The 24941-nt window shown below is 36.9% G+C and overlaps 2 protein-coding genes across 5 annotated transcripts in view; both read left to right on the forward strand.

Annotated features, from left to right (window-relative positions):
• Positions 1 to 6539, forward strand: part of ubr3 (ubiquitin protein ligase E3 component n-recognin 3) — an 80107-nt gene extending 73568 nt beyond the window's left edge. For all 4 annotated transcript variants that reach the window (XM_069197078.1, XM_069197079.1, XM_069197080.1 and 1 more), the window contains 4 exons: positions 572 to 736; positions 2406 to 2615; positions 2959 to 3098; positions 3767 to 6539. In XM_069197078.1, coding sequence (XP_069053179.1) covers positions 572 to 736; positions 2406 to 2615; positions 2959 to 3098; positions 3767 to 3884 — 633 coding nt within the window. In that variant the 3' untranslated portion in view covers positions 3885 to 6539. The remainder of the gene's footprint in view (positions 1 to 571; positions 737 to 2405; positions 2616 to 2958; positions 3099 to 3766) is intronic.
• Positions 6540 to 12977: 6438 nt separating this feature from the next.
• The window catches only part of myo3b (myosin IIIB), a 120773-nt gene continuing 108809 nt past the window's right edge, over positions 12978 to 24941 (forward strand). The window contains exons 1-3 of the mRNA XM_015358857.2: positions 12978 to 13312; positions 13734 to 13764; positions 15002 to 15070. Of these exons, the coding sequence (XP_015214343.2) occupies positions 13306 to 13312; positions 13734 to 13764; positions 15002 to 15070 (107 nt within the window). The 5' untranslated portion in view covers positions 12978 to 13305. The remainder of the gene's footprint in view (positions 13313 to 13733; positions 13765 to 15001; positions 15071 to 24941) is intronic.

Raw genomic sequence — 24941 nt, forward strand, 5'->3', positions numbered from 1 at the left:
TTTAACGCAGCTTTGAGATCACTAGTTACTTTTATGTGCCTTAAAGTCCTGATTCTTTTGTTTTAGAAAATTGGACTTTTAGAAATTTAGAGTTTGCAATTAATGAATGTGCAAAATAATATTAATTAATGTCACTTCTAGATTTAGGTGTCATAGGTTATTACCCTATATAACGCCTTGGAATGGCTGATTCTGTAAATTCTGAATACTGAATATTCAGAAACCTTACTCCTACAACCCCATATTAGCCTCTGAGAAATTAAATCCTAAAGATGTGAATGTACGTCCTGTGCATTTACTTTTTTTGGTGCTTTGAACCTAGTGCACAAACAGTAGATCTTGTTGTACTTTTGTGCCCTGCCCTCTGGATTCAAGCTTGTGATCTCCAGGCAAAGGGGCATAGCCCCTGCTGTGAGTGGGGACTTATGCTGAACCCTTATTTTTCAGCCATTGCGCTCCCCACATTTTAGGTAAATTTCTGTCAGCAAACCTTTTTTTTTTTTACACTGAATGAAATCTGGAATCTTTTTTGGTTTCAATCTATATTTCAGTGCTGCTTTTTGTTTCTTAGAGGGAAGAGGAATTTTCTGTGCTGGCTAGCTGTCTGGGGCTTCAACCATCAAACCAGTTAAGCAGTGCCTCCTGCCTTGAGTGGTCAGTCCCAGCGTTTGACTTGATATCTCAGTGGTGCTCAGAAGTAACAGCATTCACGGATACACAGAAAAAACATGCTGTGGTAGGTTTTGGTTGTAAGAAAATAAATAGAAGGCCTTTGCTCAAATTTGTATATTTCTTTTTAGAAACATAAGTAGAAGTTGTGTAAATGAAGTTTAATTAATAATACTTAGTAAGAAACTATATGTACCTGTTACCTTTACTGTTATTAGTATATTATAGACTTTCATCAAATTGATGATGGTAATGCCTATCATTATAATCTGGATTGTGATAGCTGGGCATCTGTAATTATTGTACAACATCACTGACACACAATTATATTGATTATATTAATGTAATGTTTTTACTGTTTCTTATTCCTGGGATTCTTGAATGAAGTCTGTAGTCATTTCAGACTGTTACTATCACTCTTTGATGACCTTTGTAGCACACCATGTTATGATTAGACACCAGTCACCAGTTCAGGCCATCACTGTAAGCAGAAATCTCCAATCGTGATGGGCTTATTTACTAGAATATCAGCGCAATAAAATGCAACTCAGAAACCATATACTGTACATTAAGGGAAAGCTTGAATATTATTTTAAAGATTTTAGATCATTAAAAAAACAGCCTTTTGAACTTTTGTAGATGGTCTGAATACAAATTCTGACCCACATGTACATTTTTTCAAGTGCTATAGCAAAAAGGATGTTTTCAAGTCCAACATATTTAGTAAACCATTATGCTAAAAAAGGAAAATGCTCGGCACGTGACTTGCGCTGGCCTGAAATAGTTCATACCATGGAGATCGTATGGATGGTTACAGCAGCTGCTTTCTCTGTGATCAAGTGTTAGCCACATCCTCAAGCCAAATAAAAAGCGAACGAGTAAGAAAATCGTTGCCACCTGGGACCTAGGAAGAGAGGTTTGGAGGATCATGGAGTTATTTCCATTTACTGCAGCCAAAAGCCAGTGAATCACAGGACACTTGTCACCCCCTTTCCGAATCAATTGATAGAAGGTTTGGCGAAGGCAGCCGAGAATAAAATCAGCCCTGATTGAGGCCTGAGTGGATTAGCATGGCTTTCACACAGATTGATGTGAGATGTGTGAGAAGAACAGTGGAAGTGACACTTGAGTAAATGAAAGATCTTAACAGCTTGAGCTGTCACCGATCCAAGGAAAAGTGCAGAAAAAAACATCTTTCCCAATAAAGGCTTGTAGAAGCATTAAATACGGTTACAATTGACGTACACCCTGCTATACCCAGTGAAAAGGACACCGTATTTGCTGATTGTCTGCAGAAATGGATGGTGGAAACTAAATCTGAAGCTATCTGTGACATTATCAACATCACGATTTTAAATGTTGCTGACTTTACTTTTTGTATTGTTTTTTTTCCCCCTTATCCAAACACCTTTTTGGATGGCATTTCAGCAATGTTTAATCAGTCAAGACAGACCATTTGAATGTTTGTTACATGTTGAACAGGTTTCAGTAGTAAGAATCATTTGCGGTTCTAATTTTTTAAAATGAGGTGGAGAAAAACGCTACAGTTTAAGAATGCAGTGAATTACACGAGAGATTCTTTTGTCATGGAGGGAAGATTGGCAGTTGATTTCAAAAATTAAAATTGCAACATAATGTATTCAGTAGGTTTATGGCATTTATTCGGTAAGTGTGTGTTAGGGTAGCAAAGAAAGACTTTAATGCATTTTTGTGCTTTCCACCTTTGTTCTCTTCAGACGTTGCTTGCCCAGGATCCTCACTGGGCTGCACCTCATCTGCTTCACTTACCAGAGAATTACAATACCATCTTCCAGTACTATCACAGGAAGGCCTGCTCTGTCTGCAATAAGGTGCCTAAGGATCCTGCACTCTGTTTAGTGTGTGGAACCTTTGTATGCCTCAAAGGGCTTTGCTGTAAGCAACAGAGTTACTGTGAATGTGTTTTGGTGAGTAAGTGTACTGATTTGATGTTTTTTTTGCTTTAATACTTCCATAGAAGGGCACAATAAGTAGCAGGGACATGTAGAATATTGACTCTACTCAATTTTTCCTGCTTTTACAATATGTCGCTCATGTTTCCTAATTCAATTGTTTGCAGTCATACAGTGCATGGAATAGTTGGCACTTGTGTAATGTGAATGCTATTTTAAAAAGTCCAATGATTTTTATACGTCTTATTCCTGTGTCTTAATCCATATGTAATATGATCCATTTGCTGCCCTGTTGATGGAATTTGTCTTTGGAAGACATACAGGCTTGTATCAGTGATGGTAAGATTTTATTCCTTAGCACTCTCAGCACTGTGGGGCAGGGACAGGAATATTCCTGCTGATCAATGCCTCCGTCATCATCATCATCAGAGGCCATCGTTTCTGCCTTTGGGGCTCCGTGTACTTGGATGCTCATGGGGAAGAGGACAGAGACCTCCGGTAAACTCGGTGCTTGTATCTGCCTCCTCTAATAAATGTGTATCGCTTTAAAATTCAAGTTGATATAGAAATCATGTGCATTCATGGAAATATCAATTCACTGGCTTTATAAAAAAAGAAATGGTTTGAATATAAGCATAATGTATGCTTATGCTTCTTTTCAAGGAGCCTGCTTCCTTGAAAGTTTTCTCATGGTTTTAGTACGAAAAACATCACTGAACTTTTCAACTAAACAGTTTCAATTTCACTTTTCAAATTCAGTATTAATTTCCTGGAAGTCCGTCACTTAGGACGAACGGTTCTTTTCATGAGCTATCATGCTGGTATCCCGAGATGGATCAGCTCTTTCCTTCGTGAAGTGTAAAAGTATACTTCTTGCAAAAAAACAACCAAAAAGACACTGCCCCTGAAACACAACAGGGTCTGCAGACCACCTGGCTAAAAATAGCAATGCTTTCAGTATGATTTAGAATTTCTAGACCCAATGCCTTTCTTGTAACTATACCCTACTGTGAATATTTCGGAAATCTAAATCCTGTTTTAGAAATGTCTATTTGAATCTGTTTTGGATCGGTGTTATTGTTCGTGTCCAGATGTGTTTGTTTGCCTTATGTCAACCGATCATGACATGCTCTTTAAAATTTTTTCTTTCCTGTTTTCTCTCCTAGACGTGGCAAGCCGCTGTATCTGTGTGAGGAAAGGTACAGGGTCCTGGAGCAGCAGTGGGTGTCTCATACCTTTGACCACATTAACAAGCGATGGGGGCCTCATTACAACGGACTGTAACATATCCTGTGCAAAAATCTGTGATTGGCGAATAAACGTTTGGGCTTTCGTTTTATCTTCTGAAAATCCTTCTATACCCATGATGTAGTAAAACGTACATGGCCAGAAGGTGTTCCCCCTATAGCAGTGGTATGTGTGAAGACGTGATGCATACAATCAAGCCTACCGACTAACGGCGATACATTAAAGTGTAGATTTCAAAGAAAAGGAAAGTTAATAAGTTGAATGTTAAAACACAACTTTACTCACTGGCCATCTTGTTTGGAAAGGGACTACTAATTACAAAAAAAATGCTCCTAACCCCTACCCCAACACACACACACACAGAAGTACAGAAGAAATATCCACACCTAGATGTAATACCTGTTACCAGCTGATCTTTTTTTAAGTTTCTGCACACATTTTGAAATTTTATACCAATCCAAAGTACAGATTTATTAGCGTTTTGAGTTTTTAAGCTGAAGACCTTTATCCAGTAAATGGAATTCCATTGCAAATTCAAAATGCACACCAGACGCATGAAGGCTGCTTTGCCGTCTCTGATAAAAATAATGAAGAAATAATACATTTTCGTTTTTATTGTGTCTGTGAATCAATTTACATCCCTTTTCTTTCCTAATTTATCATTTCCCACAGTATTGCTTTTGTTTTCTGCTATGGGTGAGTAAATTTGTGTAGAAATGATAGACTGGTGTATGTGACGTATTTTAAAGATATGGCTTATAGACATGTAATGTTAGCTATCACGAGTGGGCGCGGACAGTCCAGGGTACTTTTCTGGTGTGCAGGCTCTACTTTAAGGTCTAGTTGCAAATCATCCTCAGGAACTTTTTTTTTTGCTGAAGTCTAAAAGAAAATAATTGTAAAATATTTTAAGATATGCTGCTATTGATTTTAAACAATAAATTTTACCTTTGTATTTTTTTTTCTAAAAAAGTGATTTACCAAAACAGTTTGGTTCATGCTGGTATATATGCTTTATATATGCTGGTGCTAATAACATATACATTTCATCACACATCCCTGCTTTAGTAAAATGCAGAACATGCCAGATCCCGATTACTGCCATGCATGCCTGCCTTACATTACAGGCCAGATGCAGGTTTTCAAATTATCAAGTGGGAAATGTGCAGGTGCTCCTTTAAATGAAACCCTGATTTTTGCGATCATCACAACAGGTTGGTGTGTATTGCTTTTGTGCAGTGTAATCACTGCTCTTTCTGCACGATTTCAATCAAAATGGTGGAGGCTTGGTCTTGGTGGGAGAGCATTGCCTCTGTGTTGCTGTTTCTCTGCTGCTGTGTGCCAGGGTTAACAGATACCCATCAATTGCACTACCATTTGTGCTGGTGGAACCCAATGTAAACAGTAAAATTAATATTCACTCCCTTAGGTTTTGTTGTTTTGTCCATATGAGAAGACTGTCGGCAGTGCAAAAAATATCACGCCTTTTTGTTTCCTATTGCATCATATGGTTCTACAACTTGTATCTTTTAATATATTCAGAAAAGTATGTTAATTTGAGATCAGGAGCATTTCAGGGGAAAAAAATCACTGATAGTTTTGGAACGTAATGTGAATTACTGTAGGCTTTGTGGTAACAATTCAGTCTGGGCTTTTATCACATTATGGGTTATTATTATTTTGAATTGTAGTGTTCACATCTTAATTTTACATTGTTTTTCATCTGGCGTCTTTGCAGGTAGACCGATTTGGTTCTCTGCCCATGTTCATGCTTAAGGCAGTGAAGCTTCACTATACCATATACTGTTCTGAGCAGCAACTGGATCCAACAACTGTTGTAGTTTTGACAGTTTAAAAATTAGCTACATAGTACAGTAACTCATACAGTATAAGCAGACCATTGCAAAACAGTATCATATTGATATCATTTTGTAACAGTACCAGATAACACTTTACAAGGTGTCTGAATTTGTTAGGTTTTAATATTATTACGTATGAGGAAATACTGTACATAATTTCCAGTGTAATTAATAAATGCACTTGGAAGTCACGGTGTGTTCCCCTGTTAAACATGAATTATCCTTAGCACTCTCAGCACTGTGGGGCAGGGACAGGAATATTCCTTATTGTAAAGTGCTATCTTTTACTTTGCAGGTGATATGAATTTTAAATCCTGACAATCCATATAGTCTCAATTGCCCAGCATGTCTTTTTACCAGTACTGATTTTTAAGGAAATCGGTACCACACATTTTAATCCTTAAAACATAAAACTGATAAACAAACAAACTTAGTTCACTTATTTTTATCAGGTAGTTTTATGATTTCTGAAGATTGGAAATTGTTTTTCTGGGCCACATAATAGACTCGAGTCTTTCATGGAAGGAAGGAAAGTTTAACTTAATTTTTTTAATGTTATGCATGCTGCTGATCTGTTTATTTTTTTTTGTTTTTCTGTGGATTTTATTTTCAGGCCCCTCTTTGTATATTAACATTCACACAGAAACGCTTTGAGTGATGGGTGTACATTGTAAGTGAAAGCTGAGTGTTTTTGTGTGTTCTCTTGTATGAATGAAGAATAAGAATACAGTACATTACTGTAGGTGCTGAATCAAGCTTTCTGGTTGCCATCAGAAAGTGAGACTTAGACATTACAAAATGTAAGATATGTGAATAAAATATAAAGACACTATGTAATTTGTCTCCATTTATTCCCTAAAGCATTCAGTTGCTAAATTATAACAGAAAAACATAGTATTTATGGAAATTTAATACTTGCATAAAAATGGCATATGGAAGCTTAATGCAAATTATTTTAAAAAGGACAAAATTCATCAGCAAGGTAGTATAAGGTCTTCATAGGGTTTTAAAGTATTTTAGGGTTATAGATTGCAAAATATGATATTGCAGTAATGTTGTTCATGCCAGTTTGGTTTAATGCACAAGATGTCTGTCACTTATTTGCAGTTTCCTATTTAAAAAAAATACTCACTAGCAACAAGGAGCAGCAAAACATTTTTCTTTATTCTCCTAGTGTATTAAAAGCCCTTCTGTCCCCATTCAACACATTAAATGGCACATAATTGATTGATAATGAGGCCACCCAATGCTAGCAGTATCTGGTTTGGCCATTTAATATAATTTCTCCTTGGTAGAGATCACTTCGTTCTGGGGAAATTGAAGCAAGCTCCATGGAAACCTGTACTGCATTCGGTTTTTTTAATACATAGTACACTGCATGATGCATTTTTCCTTCATTCATTACAAAATCCAAACAAATTAGAATACACCTGTCAACAGTAGATGTTATATACAGTACAGTGACTATAATTTCATCTGTATTTCCATACCTCATCATTTAGCTCATATTTATAAAATGTATGTTTTAAACTTTTCCTTATTAAGAATTATCAAATGCAAATCCTGGATGAAGTAATAACCTTATAAATTTAAATGAATTATGACTTTCCATTAAATATTATTTTTAGCAATATTTAACTCTCCCTGCTTCTCTCTGTATTGCTGTGTACAATTCAACCCTTATTCTTCCTGGGTGGTTAGCAGATTTATTATAGTAAAAAAAAGCCTTGTCTGTGGTTTTCCTTTTGTAACTTTATTTTCTTTATATAATGCCTATATATATAATAATAATATCTAATGCCTCACTCCCCAGTATTACAGTGATCCTGCACTTTGATTACACAATGGAAGATACATTTATCAGGACAAGCTTTAATAAAGTTCATTTGACAGGGGATACATGTGATACAAAAGAAAATGTTCGAGCAACTGAATGATGCCTTATTGTCGAGATTTCTGGATACCATCTTTGAGGCATCTTGCTCCAGCTGGCAGTGCTGCACAAGATGCGGAGTTACAAGTAACATCATTTTTTTCCAATATAAAGCATATGGGTATTGATTAAAGTGGTGTCCATTCATCCATCAATTTTCTAACCTCCACTTCCAATTCAGGGTTGCAAGGGAGCCAGAGCCTGTGCAAGCAAAAGCCGAGAGGCAGGATACACTCTGGATGGAAAACCAGTCCACCATAGGGCAGACACAGACACAAAGTAGTTCAATCGGGTAGTTGCGTCAGCATGCGTAGGCTGCAGAGGAACAAGTAAAGGTTTATTCCATGCGGAAAAGAGAAGAAACAACGTTTCGGCTGTGGAGCCTTCTTCAAGTGTTTCGAAGATATGTTAACCGTATACTTGAGGGATGGGTGGACGGTCGTGGAGTAATGCAGAAAGTTCTCTAGCTGGTTGTTATAGCATGAACGTCAAGTCTAGAGAATAACAAGAAAGTAAAATAGAAAGGAGCGAATATGTCCCACTTCTCAAAAGAACAATCCCTTTACGCCACCGAAACGTGAAGTCGTGTCCGGTTTCAACCTTCCTGAATGACATCAGAGAGTGTGATGCAGACGAGAAGAATGATTCATTACTTGTCATGTAGAACAGCCCACGTGATGGGGGAGATTCATGTGTGAATATCTTGCTGGAGTGTTTGGTATCTACAGAGCTCCACTTCCTGTATATTGACTGATGGTAACCTACAGTAACTGCTCAGTGCTACTGATCAAATCCTGGGACCTTTGTTGCTGCGACATCCTGACGTGACAATGTTCCAGCAGGACAACGTCCTTGTGCTGCTTGTGCAATCATGATTTTCCTGTATGATGAGAATGTGAGGAATTTGTACAAGACAGCATCTACAACCTAGTGCAGAGTAGGTGTCACTGATACACAGATTGCATTGCTTTCAACACTATTCAACACAAGCTACTAGACATTCACAGTAGACACCCTATTGATAACTGTTCAGCAGATAATGAATTAAACAGTGCCACATCTGCACACTGAAATGTCAGTGTACCTGTTACAAATAGTTGTCATTTCCCAAATAACTTTGTAAATTGGTTGCAGTCATGAGTTACATTATTCTGATGTGCCAGAGATTTTAACAGAACAAATGTAATATCTTGCCAAATGTATTTGTACTCATTTGATGCAGGGTGGAGGTGTCAACTACAGTGTTTATCAATAACAAAATACTCTAAATTGTACATTCTAAACGCTGTTTCTCAAATCTTTAGTTGCAAACATTCAAAAGTCCAGATTCTTTAGTTCTCATGATCATCACTTGATGTACAGCTGTGAAATGAAAGACACATCATAAAATAATGTCTACAGCTGAAAAAGGTATGGTTCAGGATGAGACCATTGACTAGCAGAAATTATAAGTATGAATCAAAAAGATGCCACTGGTTGATGCATCTGATTCTGCCATACAAGTAAATATTAATATAATTGTATTGTCACTCTGTGCTTTTAATGATGAGACTATGCTATTTTACAGATATATGTATATGGGTATAACTAATAGATTTCGCAACAGAAACTTTTATCTGGAACACAAGTTAGAAAACACACACCACAAACTAAACAAAACTAGACACCAAGTGAATCTTCATTATCCCCAGTTCAAGTATGGTAATCAGCAGTGAAATTAGTACTGTAATTATGGTTGAGTTGCAATCAGCAGTCATGCTAAGGAAGAACAACCTAATACTGTCCATGTTTTTGGTCTTGTGTTTGCTAAAGATCGATCCATCCTTTTATTGACCGCTTTATATAATACAGGGTTGCAGGGGAGCTGGAGCCTATCCTAGCAAGTAATTGACCTAAGGCAGGATACACCCTGGACAGGACACCAGTCCATCGCAGGGCACACGCAGACGTGCACACACTCACCCCAGGGATGGTTCCCCAGGTCCGAATTTGAACACAGGGCCCCAGCGTTGACACAGCAATGCTAACCACTGTGCTACCATGCTGCCCATGACAAAGATCAATAAATATCTGACCTGCAGGAGACTGCCTTAGAAAAACTGCTCTTCAGAAGGAAAGTAGCTGATTTGTGACCAGAAATGGCAGTGATATGAAATACCACTGTATGAAGGGTTTTGTTAAATGTGGCAGTAGAAATATTATTTGGCAGTTCACCATTGATCCCTCACACTTAATGTTTGTTTCCTCCAATAGAAGGATGAATGCTGACTAGTTGCACAGTTTATGAGTTGCACGGTTACCTCTATGCTTTGTTGAACAAGTAACTTGTGGTCAAAAAGTACCTGGCATTGTTATTTGTTTTAACGCTAAGACTTGCTGAAAAGACGTCCTGCGTATTTAATTTTGTGATGTGTGGGCTTTGGGTATTACAGGCACCAAACTCTAGAAATGAAATCATAAAAATTATCTTACCAAGGAATCTAATTCTAATTTTGTCTGGTCGGATTTGGAAAGGAGACTTCCTGTGCAATTGAGTCATTGAAAAGGAATACACAGCTGGCCGTTTTGCATTTTAATTACTGGCATGGGAATGGCTCGTTAGAATGTTCTTTTGAAAATCAGATATCAAATGTACCAGATTCATTATGAGGGATCCGAAGAATTTTTGCACATAAATAAGAGCACATCACAGAGCCTACAATTCATATTACAATCAATGAAACTCTGCTGGAAATGTTTAGTAATAAGAAAGAGCACGTGAGTGAAATATTTGAAAGGTTGCATATTATCTTTAAATTGTCAATTCCACTCACTGAAAGCTTTGCCGGTGAATGTTTCCACAGATAAGTGATAAACCATAATTAGCTCATTGAAGCAATACGTCTGGACGTTATCAACAAGTTATAAATGTGAAGACAGAAGACTATCAAATCACAGGAATGCAAGTGATCCTTTTTCTGGTTTATTAATTTGCAATATTATAATAGAGTCTTATGCCCATAAATAATGTTTCTTCATGCTTGCATTCAAACATTACAACCCTACAGCAGTTACTGTAGATGAGAAAAATTGACCATAACCCTAAATGTTTTATCATACCCTAAGAAACAATTTCATGAGGAGAATATAGTTGGTGATTTACAGTAATGTCAAGAAAAACAATTTAAAAAGAACTTGGTCTTGATCAAATTATTAACACAATCAAGCTGTCTTATTCCACTAGGTTTTTGCTTGTTACAAAATGTGGTAATGTTGTAACCAAATCCAAAAGATCTGGAAGTATTAAAAAAATAGCATCAGGAATATGTTCATCAGGAGTATTTCATTTAGAAAAGAGCTCACAGATTTATTGAATAGACAAAAAGTCGGTTTAAAATGATATTAAGTGGGTTGGAAATGTATGTTTCATAAATATGCTATTAATGGTAGACAGTAACTGAAGTGATATTATTAGTTTTATTCTATTGACTATTATTTCAAATTTATAAGAAAACAGAGATTTTAAAGGGAGCAGTCTTCAGGCAAGTTTGCCTGTACTATTTTATGCAAGTTTTTTTTTCAGGTCTATAGAAAATGTAATTTACTCCCTATATACAAAACATAATTGATTAACTGAAAAGGGTTTTCAGAGCCAGACAGGTTTAGATGGATCACAGTAATTGAAACTTGTGTTGAGAGAAAGCCATGAAAGCTGTTCTCAATCTTTACATGACGCTGGATCTACAAGCTCCTAGAAAAACAGACTGAAGGTTACAGAACCAGTTGTGTCTAATGATTTATCTTTACCAAGTCGCTTGTTTAATGTGAAACACACATTTTCTTAAATGAAAATAAAATATTTTTCTCAGAAAGGCAACTTCAACTGCATATCACACAATACTGAACTATTGTTAATATTGATAACTACAGTCACAACTTATCTGAGCTAACTGATAAAAATTGAATTAAAATTGAAATAAAAGTGTTATTATGTAGCTTAGTATTGAAAACATAATATAATCAATACCTATTTATGCTATCAACACAAATTCATTCCAGACGTTTTGACAGGCTCTTAGCACCTTGGCATACAGGTACAGTACTAATGCTACTGATTTTTGCTTCAACTATGAATGGTACTATTCAATATAATAAAGGTGAATGGGACAGTCTAGTTTAGAGTTACAGCTTTCTGAGAAATGGTCAGAGATTTAGAGTTATTGGAAACATATATGAAGTACATATAGAGCATAGACACTTCTGATAGAACCTGGACAAGCCTGTATCTCTTCACTGGTCTCCACACAGTGTAGCAGCTCACCCCACAAATGTTTAATGAGCAATGTTCAATGGCAAGTCTGTGGAATAACTGTGACATTCTTATCTGTTACACAAGTAGAATGAGAACATGCACTGTTCTGCCTGTAAAGTTTTGGTGTCAGGGTGAACCTACACAGACAGCAACAAGTGAGGTCCTTGATCAGTGTAGACTTGTGCAGTCAGGTCAGGTCCACTACAAGCAGAGTTCTGGAGCAACTACACACTCCTGCGCACATCATGGTTATGGCCTCCTAGAGTCTGACCTACTTATTGTATCATTGACTGTAAGATCTTGCTAACTGTGAACACCCCAGAAGACAAGTAGTCAAGTGTGTGGGATATTGTTTACTTCCTGTTTTTCTTTCTTGATTTTCATCAGGCTTAAAACACCTCACAACTTGATCCAAATGAACTCTCTCACCAACAAGAAAAGTCACTCAAGTGCCTCCCAGTCACTAATGCAATGACTGATCAGTTAATCAAAATGATGCCAGAAACATCTAACCAGCTACCAAACTTTGTATGCTATATTTTAAATAGAGTGATAGATTTTAGCACATAAGCACTGAATACATGCATAGGAAAAAATACATTTCCTTAATTAATGGTTAGTTCAATTCCCCCCTTTAACAGTTCTCATTTTGTTGTGGTGTTCTTGTTGAAGCTGCAAAAACAAAGCAAAACCTTTTACACATTTCGAGTGACCTGTAGGTTTGCTGCATCCCCTAGAAAGAGTAACAAACCAACTAAATTTTACAGTGAATATATTTGTGCAGCGAAGTCAACAACACTGGATTCGGCAAGACAAAGAATGGCTTTCCAACGCAGTGGCCTGGACAATATGCTCTATTTGCAGCACATCACAACTAATTAGTATGATTTCTAAGACACTTCCAGTTTGGACAAAAAAAAAAGAAGAAAAGAGCTGTGAACTGTTAAATGCCCTTGCTTACAGTTTAGTTTACTCTTTATTTTGAGCACTTACTCTATAGGGAGCACGATAATATTCTGAAATTATCAAGACATCATTGCTTTATGTATGTACCGGGGTTTTATATTCAAATGTATTCCTTTTTTTTTGCTTTAACCCAACATGTGCTGTAAATGCGAGTGTTTTTTTCCCAATTGTTCTACCATCAAATCCACTGATACAGCACTAACCGTTATCTCTTCAAATATTTCTACTGTTTCTACTGTTTCAGAAAACTTAGGCTGTAACATTGTGCGTGGCTAAAGCTACTCCCTTTCATTGCCTCTGTACAAGCAAGTCCTTATCAAGTTCTAGTTAATAATTAAATCCGTGTCGGAAACTGTAAGGTGCGCTAGAAGCCAAGAAAATCTGTTCTGATTGTTGCGAACGAGAGAAATGGAAGGTAAGCTTCTGATAACGTTAAGACTGCTGTGGGTGAGTTTTCATTTCATTTGTTTAACCTTAGAACTATTTCATTTTTTTAAAAGTCATTGTTGCTAATTTACTTCCAAACTGTGCTTTTCACCTGTACCTAACTAGTGGCAGTTGCAATCTATTCAGTCCGCTTGCAAGCTTGTTCTGCGGAAATAAAGATTGCTTCAGGTGTCGCCGTGCTGTGTGATGCGAGATCATGCATTAAATACAGACGAAGGTTCGGTTTTTTAATTTAGAAATAATAAAAAGAGCAATATAACAGTTGTCAAGGGTTGGGTTTGTTTTCATGAATGCGGGTGAAGTGGCATTTATTGTAAACCAGCATCTTGGAAAAAAAACGAAATTGTTCTGCTGCGGTGATCAATAATAAATTTCTTGTTAATTTGCAGAGAACACAAATGAGAATTCAGGGACTAAAAGGTAAGATCATCTTGCAATGTATTAAGGTGAAGTAGTACTACACACTTCCAGTAGCTAAACTAAGTTAATTATTTTTGTCCTGTTTTTTTTTTTGCTGTCACAGAAATCCCGGAAAAAAAAACTTAATTCATTTTAGATTGCTTCAATTATTTATCCGATGAATAAAAAGCTTGCACTTATAATGAAGTTAACTTTTAATTGGTATCTGTAGGTACATTTGGTTACAGCTTTCTGAAACCAAAAAGGCAATGGACTTAAAATAATAAAGTCCGTGTTATTAAGTTTTGTCAGTGTTAACACTTTCATATAACCATTATGAACCATTTGGTTCATATAACCAAATAGCCATTCCCTCCTGTAAAAGTGGTAGTAACTCACCGCTACTGTAAGTGCTTATTTAAATACCTGTGCCCAATTGTTTCGATTTTTAGTGCATCTGACCCTATTTTCTTAATAAAGGAAGAATTTGCGTTTGAATTCGTTTGGGATGTGTACTCATACTTCAAATGTGCAGAGACAAATGTGATGTTTAGGTTATTCGCTTATTTTGTTGAATTTGACCTGTTTACTTGCGAATGGTATTGAGAGAATTTCATCTATACAAACATTGAATGGGAAGTCTAGTATAAAGTGACCACTTCTAAAAATTAGGCCACAGATTGTCTGACTCTACATATGTATGCTAAACTACATCATTCTTTGAGCTGAGGCAAACTGAAAGTCGTGAATGTTACTATGCAGTGCACATGTGTAAGGCAATTACTAAATAAATGTTTGAATGCACAGCTGGTCAAAAATGCACACGGGAATGGTAAGGCTAATCTTTAATGCTTTATATAATGTCATGCTTCAAAATAGACATTTATCTCTTAAGAACATTAAAGAAGAATTTAAGAAAAAGAAAAGGGTGTTCAATTCTTATCTTATTATTATTCTTTTTCTGGAGGACCTGTTTATCTGAAGGCTTTCATTCAAAATCTGATATTAATGATCTATAGCAGCTTATTATTGATTTAAACAAACAGGTTTAACAACTTCTTCATGTTCTGGTGCTTTAATGAAACCCAGACAACCTATAGTTCTCACATATAGCACACGCCACACCACAGTATTGATGCGTCGTCAAAACGAACTGAATTATGTGGTATGGGAGGGTAACTAAAAAAGGCATTGCTGTTTGAGAAGGATACCAAATGCCTAATCAAGGAGGTTGTTGTTTTTTTTTCTCAATGCTCAGGGGAAACAGAGTCACTGAGGAAACTACCCTCAAGGCAAAAGAGCTTTTCCAGCTTCATGGGAGGATCTGGTGAGAAACGAGAGAGATCCTTCGAATCTTTATAATGTGATCTTCACAAATGTATATTCTTATATACAGTGGGGAAAATATATACATATAAGATGTATATATCACATTATAAGAAACTCGAAGTGAAAGACTGCAAGTTGCTCTTTATGAAATATGGTTGAAGGCTTGTATGTCTGTTTTAAAGTTATTCCTGGACTTTTATTTCCAGATGTGGGCTGTGTAAATACAATAAATGAACACCAATTATTACATTTCAAAAGAGCCTCGCATCACTTTCTCTTTGCTGATCAAGATGTACATCTGACATTCTTATTCAGATTTCAGTATTGTGTTTGAAATAATCTAATGATCTGCAAAAAAATGTCTCAATGCATCTTGTCTTTCAAAGGGCACTTGGTGAACTGGTTGGTAGTCACAGTTGTGCCACAGTGAGGGGTTCTTTGCATAGAACGGTGATAGAGGGACATTAGAACGGAGTGTTCCCTTTGCAGAAGTGCCGGTGTCTTGACCACCGGTGTCTTGGGGCAGAGCGGTGGCTCTGTGGCTAAGGATCTGCGCCTGTGACTGGAAGGTTGCCGGTTCAAATCCCGCGGCCGGCAGAGGAATCCTACTCCGTTGGGCCCCTGAGCAAGGCCCTTAACCCTAACTGCTCCAGGGGCGCCGTACAATGGCAGACCCTGTGCTCTGACCCCAAGCTTCTCTCCCTGTCTGTGTCTCCATGGAGAAAAGCTGGCGTATGCGAAAAGACGAATTCCTAATGCAAGAAATTGTATAGGGCTAATAAAGAAACATTTTTATTATTATTATTATTAACATACCATATGTGGAGACTGGATTCATAAAATGGGATCTGGGTTCTTATCATTAGGTTGCGAGTCTTAAGGGACTGTTTTTATATACTACCTGCTTGCAGTTTCAGAATGTAAAATGTGAGGGACATAAAAATGTCTTTGAAGTTAGCTTTGCACTGATGATAGAAATATAATCTTAATATACAGCATAGATTGTCAATGTACAGGAGGACACACCTGACCAAACTTTTGGGCTCACAAAGTTGGAATATTCCAAAATATGTTTTTTTAATTGGAATGACACCAAGCCTGCAGATTAAAATGTATGTGCATTAAATGAAGGAGTACCCAACAGGCATGAAAGGAGAAGACTTAGTCAAATAGTTATCTTAAAGAATAATATTTAAAATCTCTACTTGGATAACTGAAAATACTTTAAAATAACTACAAACCTTGCCCAGAAATTGTTTTACTTTTTAAACTTCTACCAGTTGATCAAAATCTGTGAATTCGGAAAAGGTAATATTAATCAGTCTAATCTTGTAGTGACTGGTTCTCAATTTTAAAGATTAATTTTATTCTTATAGTCTTATTTATGAGATAAAGATATAAGGTGATATATTACAGAGTATAGTCCAAAAATAACAGTTATAACAGAGGGAATAGAAAGCAGATGCCCTATAATAAATGCACATGAAATGTTCTCAAATCAAAAACCTCAAATCACTAGAGAGAACTGCAACATATTCATGAACTTGATACTTTATTATTATTTCTCAGCAGGCAGCACATGAGCAACACAGTAGATACTGTTGTGCATAACACTATTTATTCTGAAGACAGTTACTATAATGTTAGATGCTTCTTAAAAATGTTCATCCTAGATACTGAGTAATAGAGGCTCAGATTCGTATTTCCTGTTGTCATAGAAAGACATGGTTCCCTTATTTATCCGACAGTCTAAGTTGGCCCTTTGAAATATTCAGATATCATTATGAGCAGTCTCTGGCATAAAAGATGATGTCAATTAAATTAATTTTTATCTGCTTATGGAATTCAGCCAGTGATACAACTTGACTAAGCTTTATTTGTACATATACAGTAGGTTCTAATGCTCGTCTTTTCATATACTGTCTTTTTAAGATGACACATGGGTGTAAATATTTAATCAGTTGCTGAGAGGATCTCTTTTTCTCTCCATCTCTGTCCCTTTCATGAACTTTCTCATCACAAACCTTCAGTGCATTGGAAATTTTCATACTGGTGAGAATGTATAGGACCACTTTCCTTTGTCAAATACTGTTGCATTTTATGGTCCCTTCCAGAACTACAAATAAAGGAAATTTAAGAGTCTAGTTATAAAACTTGTAAGATGTTAACATTTCTTGTGAAGCAGAGGGTAGATTCTAGGATTGATTGTCATCCTCATTCTCTTTTTTCTGGGCCTGTGGTTAATTGTATGAAAATGGGCTCGTTATTCAAAACTGACTGAGGAATTGTCTTCCTGTTTCAATCTGCATTGTACTCTTATCATTTCTTAATGTGACACATCAGTGACCATTGTTGCCAATTCTTAACAATAATTAATTTACTTTTTTTCCACTAGATTCCATCTTAAACAGTGTTTTAAGAAACATTCAATTAATTATTTTGTTCATGAATGTCACCAATATTTTTATTTGTGTGCTTAATATGGTCCAATCCTATATTTGCTTTTTTTATTGGACGGTTCCCCTATTAATAGAAGGTGCTTTGCATTTTGGTGTGTTGTATCAATGCTATTGAACTCTTCTTTACACACTCCTCCATGGTCTTGTTCTGCTAATACTGGCCCAGTTTATAGTGGGATAACTTGAACTATGCCTCCAGGCGTTCACTTGCTTGGGTTACAGCTCCCTCAGTTTTCTGGTTTTGTAAGAAAACCGAGAACATGTTGGTCTTTCTTATTTCCTGCAAGATTACATTGGAAGTTATGTGTGAAATGATTGCATTGCCTTGTATGACAGATGCTCTTGTTTAGAAGACCCAGTCAAATATTAGCTGAACATTTTCTGCCACTGTGGATTCTGTGATCAGTGAACCCTGAACCATGGGGCACAAGTGGAAACTAAGTGGAAGTGCATTTAAAACTGAGAACAGGAGGCACTTCTTTTCTTTGTGGGAGTATGGCAGGCAGCCATGTTGTTGAAGCTGATACTCTTGCTTCTTTCAAGAAATTCCTGGATGAGATGCTTGGATCGATTACCTTCTTACTACCAAAGAGGCTAAATGTGCTGGGTTGTTCTTATTTAAGTACACTAAATAGTCTGATTTCAAGCTTTCTGGGTTAATGGAGAATCGAAGGATTTGTATAGAGCTTTCATGACACTGAGATGTCACGGGCCTGTCTCGGTGTGGACTGATGTTTTTTTAAAAAGGAAAAGGGTTCTTGGACGAGTTTATTGTGTTCGTGAAACATGCACATAAAGTAAATTTCTCTTCTAATTACGAATGAAATTTGCCTTTTGATTTCTAGTGAGGAGCCTTAAGATGCGGATAATCTGTGGATTGGGCAATTGTTCATGGATAATCTTTGTGCTCCGAGTGTTCAATGTGTAATACATTGTCCTGTAAGTGGCCTGTATTGATTGACTCTAAAAAGGCCATTAGTTGGAAACTGGAAAGAAATGCAGTTAATTTAGTTAATTTAAAGCATTTAGAGTTATAACTGTGAAACAGTGTTGCTAATAAATAAACTAACAGATATATTGGGTGGATGGACAGAAGTAAATGTTTCTAGGCTGTAATGTCATTAGTTATCAACTGTATGATCAGTAATTGTGCAGTCTGCAAGTATATTTAAGAAAGGAATTGGCTTAATTACTGTATAAGAAAATGGATGTAAACAGCTGAATGTTCAGCGTGGAAATGAAAGTTTTATAGAAAATTGTTATATTTCTTCATGACGTTCTGCATTCTACATGAATTATGAAGCCCTTCAGGACCTTAAAAATTATTAGTTTATTTTATACTATTTTAGACTAACATCTTCTTATCTTTTAATGGAAGGTGACCGATATCTTCAAGAAAAATGGAGGCCTCCAGTGAGACTCCTTGTGCGGGTGCTGCCCAGTGTCTCGCCTGCGTGTGACTGTGCACAGGCTGTTTGCCTGCCTCTCCCACAGGACACCGCTTGCAACATCGTGTGCGCGGGTGACCGGACTTTTTTTTTTCCTTTTTCGTCTCAGAAGACACAGCATTGTTACGGGCAATTTAAAGACGACAGGATTAGAACTCCACTGAAGCATTGCTCAGAAGCCAATTGTCCTCTATTTTTAGAAAACAAAAATCGAAATGCAGACATTTCGCTGCAGGCACGGGCTAGGGCAAGTGACAGGAGAGGAGATGTGAAATCCAGGAGCGTAGAGTAATGGATGAGGCATTGGATTCTGGATTGGATGGCGTGAGGGCCCAAATACTAAGTGGGATACTGCTGATGTACCCCTTGAGCTAAAGTCCAGGTAGTGGATATAAAATGAAATTGGCAATGTGAGTCAGTTAATAGCATGTTGGGTCACTACTTGCAGCCTGCACAACCTGTATGCGCTGTGGCATAGAGTCTCCCAGCCTCTGTAATTCTACAGCGGGGATGTGGCACCACTCTTCCACGAGAAAGTCGATTTAACTCAGGTCTGGTTGAAGGAGATGGGGAAAACTCACAATTGTTCCAGAATATAGTATAAATATTCAATTGGGTTTAGATCTGGTAACTAAGAAGATCTTGACATAATGTTTACATCATGCTCATCCAATCAACCCTAAATCAACCCTATGTGGAATTAATTGCTTTCAATATAATAATAATAATTGCTTACACTTGTATACAGTAGTGCTTTTCTGGACACTCCACTCAAAGCACTTTACAGGTAATGCGGACTGCCCTCCACCACCACCAATGTGCAGCATCCACCTGGATGATGCGACGGCAGCCATAGTGCGCCAGAACGCTCACCACACATGAGCTCTCAGTGGGGAGGAGAGCAGAGTAATGAAGCCAATTCATAGATGGGGATTATTAGGAGGCCATGTTTGGTAATGCCAATGGGAAGTTTGGCCAGGACCCCAGGGTCACACCCCTACTATTTCGAGAAACACCCTGGGATTTTTAATGACCTCAGAGAGTCGGGACCTCGGTTTTACATCTCATCCGAAGGACAGATATATGAGGTATCCCTCATTTACCCAGGTGTTTCCAAGTCTTATTCACTGCCTGTACTATTTCATATTGCTCCCATACTGTATACTGTATGCTCTGCTGTCGGTATGGCACATATTTCTTTTGACATTCAACAGTCTTTAGAAACACTACTAGTAAATAATTAGGTTTAAATTGTCTTGTCCCTTATTATTCATAATAGTCATGTAATAAAGTTTTTGATCACAGAGTGACACAAATTAAACTGCTCATATTGTAAGAAACATGACAGGTCTTTATTTTATCTGTCTAGTCTGTATTTGAGGCACAGCTTGTCAATGTCATTAGGGGAGTGTTTGAGTAATTACTCAGTGATTTGTATGAGAACCCCACCTTTCATTCACTTGTTGGTTTGGAACACCTGGCAGAGATGAGGAGTAATTTTCACTCTACTCTTTTGTTTAATTGATCATTGACTTTTGGGTCCACTTAAGGACAGTTTAGCCCTTCCATATACTTTACATTTTAAGGTATACAAAGATCCCCCCTAGATAGTGTAGACTGCTGTTTGGTCCTGTAATTATTTCATTACTACTTACCATTTAGTAGAAAGGATCAAGATATCTCAGGGTGTGCAGAACTCATAACCATAAAAACAGTTAATTTCCCCTTCTTTTTTTACTCAGGAGCCAAGGCATATGTATTCTAGCGTACATCTATTGTTGAAATAAGAATGTACACAATGTACAACAAGAATGGTTGTCATTCATTCCAGGACTTGAAATCTCAGTACAAGTTACCTGGCTCTTCTTTCTTTTTTTATTTGATACTGTTCTGCAATGTGTACATGTACAGTATGTCCATGGGGGGACAAGATTGTTTTCACAAGCAGTGTATAAAGTAATCTTAGGAGGCAAAACACAGGGACTGGCTTTCTCCGTTAGTTTTTTTTTCTGTTTGAGTTCACATACAATCCAAAACCATTGTTGGAATAGAGTTTTCAATGTTATATATGAAGAAATTTCCTGTGACACTCTCTGGGACAATTTCAATTAATCTTCCAGGCATTCTGTTTATTCACCTATTTATTCCTAAAGTGCACATGACCCCTTCTAGATGTTAGGAAATGAAACTTATCTCTAGTTTGTTGCGTGAAGTCTGTCCACCCTGCACTGCGGGTCCCTTCTTATTTATTTTCGAAATCTCCTGTGGATGAGTTTTGGAGCTGGGCTTGGTGTTCTTTATCCTCTTTTCTTAAATGAGAATTCTCAGGTCATACCAGTTGCTCTTATGAGAAGATGATTGCAGGGGGTTTTGTGTTTTTGTTTTGCATTTGATTTGTTATTAAAAAAATTGAATAATTGCTAACAGAATGTTGCAAAACAAAGGCCTGGGTGTGCTTTAGAGATTAAGGGAATTAGCGCAATCTGTCACCTGTGGTGAGTGAGGGAGAAAGGCAGGAGGAAGAGTTTTCTCAATGAAAAACTGTAGATCAGATTATGCTACAAGAACCGCGCTTGCGCTCATTAAATTAGTTCATTCCTTCAAATTTCACTTCCTATCGAGAATGCATTCTGGTTGCAAAGCTGTCCAGCCAGTAGTTGTATACTGCTTTTTCAACTACATTGAATTAGTGTGCAAGTAATTGCAGTAGTTGTTTTAATTGCAGCAAGTGCTATATAACTTATATTATAAATATAAGAGTGTTAAAATAAATACCAGTATCCAATACCAGCAGATTATTTTCCTTTCCCTAAACACATTACTGTATAAATGTTGCTATAGTACAGTGTATTGAAAGCGAATGTGTATTAACCTCTGGAGATACAAATATTTTTTAATCACAATATTGGAACTGCTGGAACATAACATCCTGTCACATCTTCTTAAAAGTGGTTTTCACTCAGGTTATTAGTATGACAAGGATTGCTGTAAACCTTACCCATGATGGACTGTTTCACTAGGCCATGGGGGAAAAAGTAACAGGTAGCATTGAAATGTATCTAGTTAGCAAGGTATAATATAAAAAAGTATCCATTTTGGATTTTTAGGGTTCCAGGTCGGTTCCAAACGGTTGTTTACATGACGATTGTTTGACCTATACATACGGTAGGTCATATGACCCCTTGCTGTTTCCCATTCCCTGGCTACCTGTGTGTAATCCAAGTAGCATCTCATCTCTGATATTCGTCCAGGACTCCATCATGCCTGGATACATTTGGCACCTAAATATTTTAAAGTAGATCAGATTACAGATTGCAACAGAATTAAAAATTCATTCAAGCTGATTAACATTATTTGGGAAGGGACAACTGTTACTACAGAAACAACTCAGGATTCAAGAGAGAGCTCTCTGGCAAAGCAGGTATGTTTGTTTCTTAAACTGATCATGGATAATAAATTCTCCATACTCTAATTTAGGTGAGATTTTTGTGTTGTAATTCAAGGCAATAATTTCAATGCTGAAGTACATATAGTATATGATTAAACAAAATTTAAGCCCTACAGCCTGATCACTATTATTTCACATAACCTTTTGTCACTGTACATATTCTAAAATGAATGTCTGTACACTGTACAGTAAGTGAATTTAATGGTACTTCAGCTTACTGGTGAAAAAAAAATACTATTTTTTTTCAGTTTTTTGTTCTTACAAGTGTTGGAAGAAACAGTAGAATACTACTTTGAAAGATTTAATTTGTATTCTAAAGTATTAAGAAATAATGTTTAAAAATATTTGTAAGGGTCCAAGGTAAAAGGTGAACTAGTCCATGGTTCCATGTAGATTTCGTGTTGCCCAAAACAGGCCTGTTCTGTTCCATATTTCTTCTAATCTATTTCTATTATATTACTATTTCTGCTTCATTATTTACAACCTCTATATGACTGAAGAGCTGTTTTACTAACGTTTTGTCGAATGTAAGGTATTATTACCAACATAAATCGAACAGCTCTAACGATGAGTTACTTTTCTAATCATGTTAGTGATTGTAAGCTTTGCGTTTTTTGTGACATTTTTTTTCTCTGTTATGATACTTACTGTATGTGTGCAGCACAGTGGCATGGCAGCTACCTCTGATGTCCCACAAGGTTTTGTTCCTTGGTTAAATTGTGAACTGAGGCACCTCTGTTGTGGTGGGTGCATGTTCACTTCGTGTTCATGTAGGATTTCTCAGGGTGCTCTAGTTTCCTCCCATCTGCCAAAGGCATGCTGGCTCAGTGAATGCGTGTCTCCAAACTGTCCCTGTGTGCTTGAGTTTGTGTGCATGTTCTGCAATTGGCTGCTGACTGCAGACTACATCTGTTTCTGCCCTATGCTTTTGTATCTGGTTTGTGTCCTTATGCTTGGGATAGAGACTAATGGATGGATGAATGGTACCTGTATTTAGGAATCTTGGTGTTTGTGTGCTGAGACTACAAAACATTGTCTGACGCAAGAATGACATCTGCATATTAAAGGAAAGACCACGTAAATGTAGATGCTGAAAATAACTTGTCTGTGTCAAAACTGCATCATGTATGTAGTGTATGCTGTTATTTAAATTAGCCTCTTTAGATTTGGAAAGATTTTATTAATAATAATAATATTACAAATTCTCTAGTGCATTCCAGTGGAAGGCTATTGTAAAGCACATAGTTAGTAGTGTGATGGTGGGAGACACGTGCACTGAATTTTTTAGGAGCCTCCATGCTCAGTATTAAAATTGCTGATCTTTCCCAGAATTGGAACTTAATAATGAAAGGTGCTGAGGAGATGCTACAGACCAGCACTTACATTACAGTCCATCGGATGGAGGCTAGAGATCCTTAGGATTGCAACATAGTACCAGCTGCTGTTCAGAGCAGACAGCCAGCTGTACTACATGCTGGTAATGTGATTCTTTAGGTGATGGTTAGCTGAATAAAATTGCAAATCTAAGCACTGGTTCTTCTAAAGGGAATGCAAGAAAATTTCATCTGACTCGATAACGGCTTCCATTGGGGAAAATTCATATCCTGTGTAGTGTTCTGTGCTTAGTAACATGTTATGTTTTTTGACAACAATCAAAGAAGAGTATTATCGTCTTTTCAAAATGTAAATCCCCTGAGGAAGATGTTGACGTTTTTGGTTTCTTTTATCATGCCAGGGTGAAAACGCAACAATAGAAAATGACTTAATGAACTCATTTTAATAAGCATTAGCAGCACTGTAAATCAGATAGCTGAGTGCTTGTTTTGTATTTCTGTGCCTGTGCTGTATTCTATTTTAATGTCGAATGTCTCTGGTGTCTGCAATTCGAATATGTTTATCATTACCCAAGCTACGTTCTATGCCTCTATGCAGGAGAAAGCAGTACCAGAACATATCAAGATGACACCCACCAGATTGTCTGCATTGAAATCCCCACAATAATATTGTACATGCATTTTTTTTCCATTGAATGACAATGCCTCTGCTAGCAGTCTCCACGATACTTCAAAATGAACTGTATTCTCTTATTTATTTAATTCAACTGCATGGACAAAAAGTAAAAACTGTAGTGCCCCCTTTCATCAAACTAATAAAAAAAAGTGGAAAGTCTTTCAATTGGCTTTAAATCTTCAATGGCTTTCTGCTCTTAATCTTCTCATCCCACAGATCTAACAATATACTTATTTTTGAGGGCAAAATATATATATATATAATGTGTTCCCATTCCCTACAGTGTTAAGTGATAGATTAAGTCTGCTGTGGGTTTAATTTCTCTGACATTATGAGAATTTATACTGGTATTTCTACCTTTAGAAATAAGTTGAAAGTGAATTACTCCCCTTTTAATTGGTGTCCTTTTTGTAATTATATTTTTCCTTCTTGGATGAAGGTACATTTGAAATCATATAAGTTACCTTGTGTGTCCTGTAGCTTTTATAATATTCCTGGACACAA

This window comes from Lepisosteus oculatus, chromosome 12 (assembly GCF_040954835.1).
Source record: "Lepisosteus oculatus isolate fLepOcu1 chromosome 12, fLepOcu1.hap2, whole genome shotgun sequence".
Classification (NCBI taxonomy): domain Eukaryota; kingdom Metazoa; phylum Chordata; class Actinopteri; order Semionotiformes; family Lepisosteidae; genus Lepisosteus; species Lepisosteus oculatus.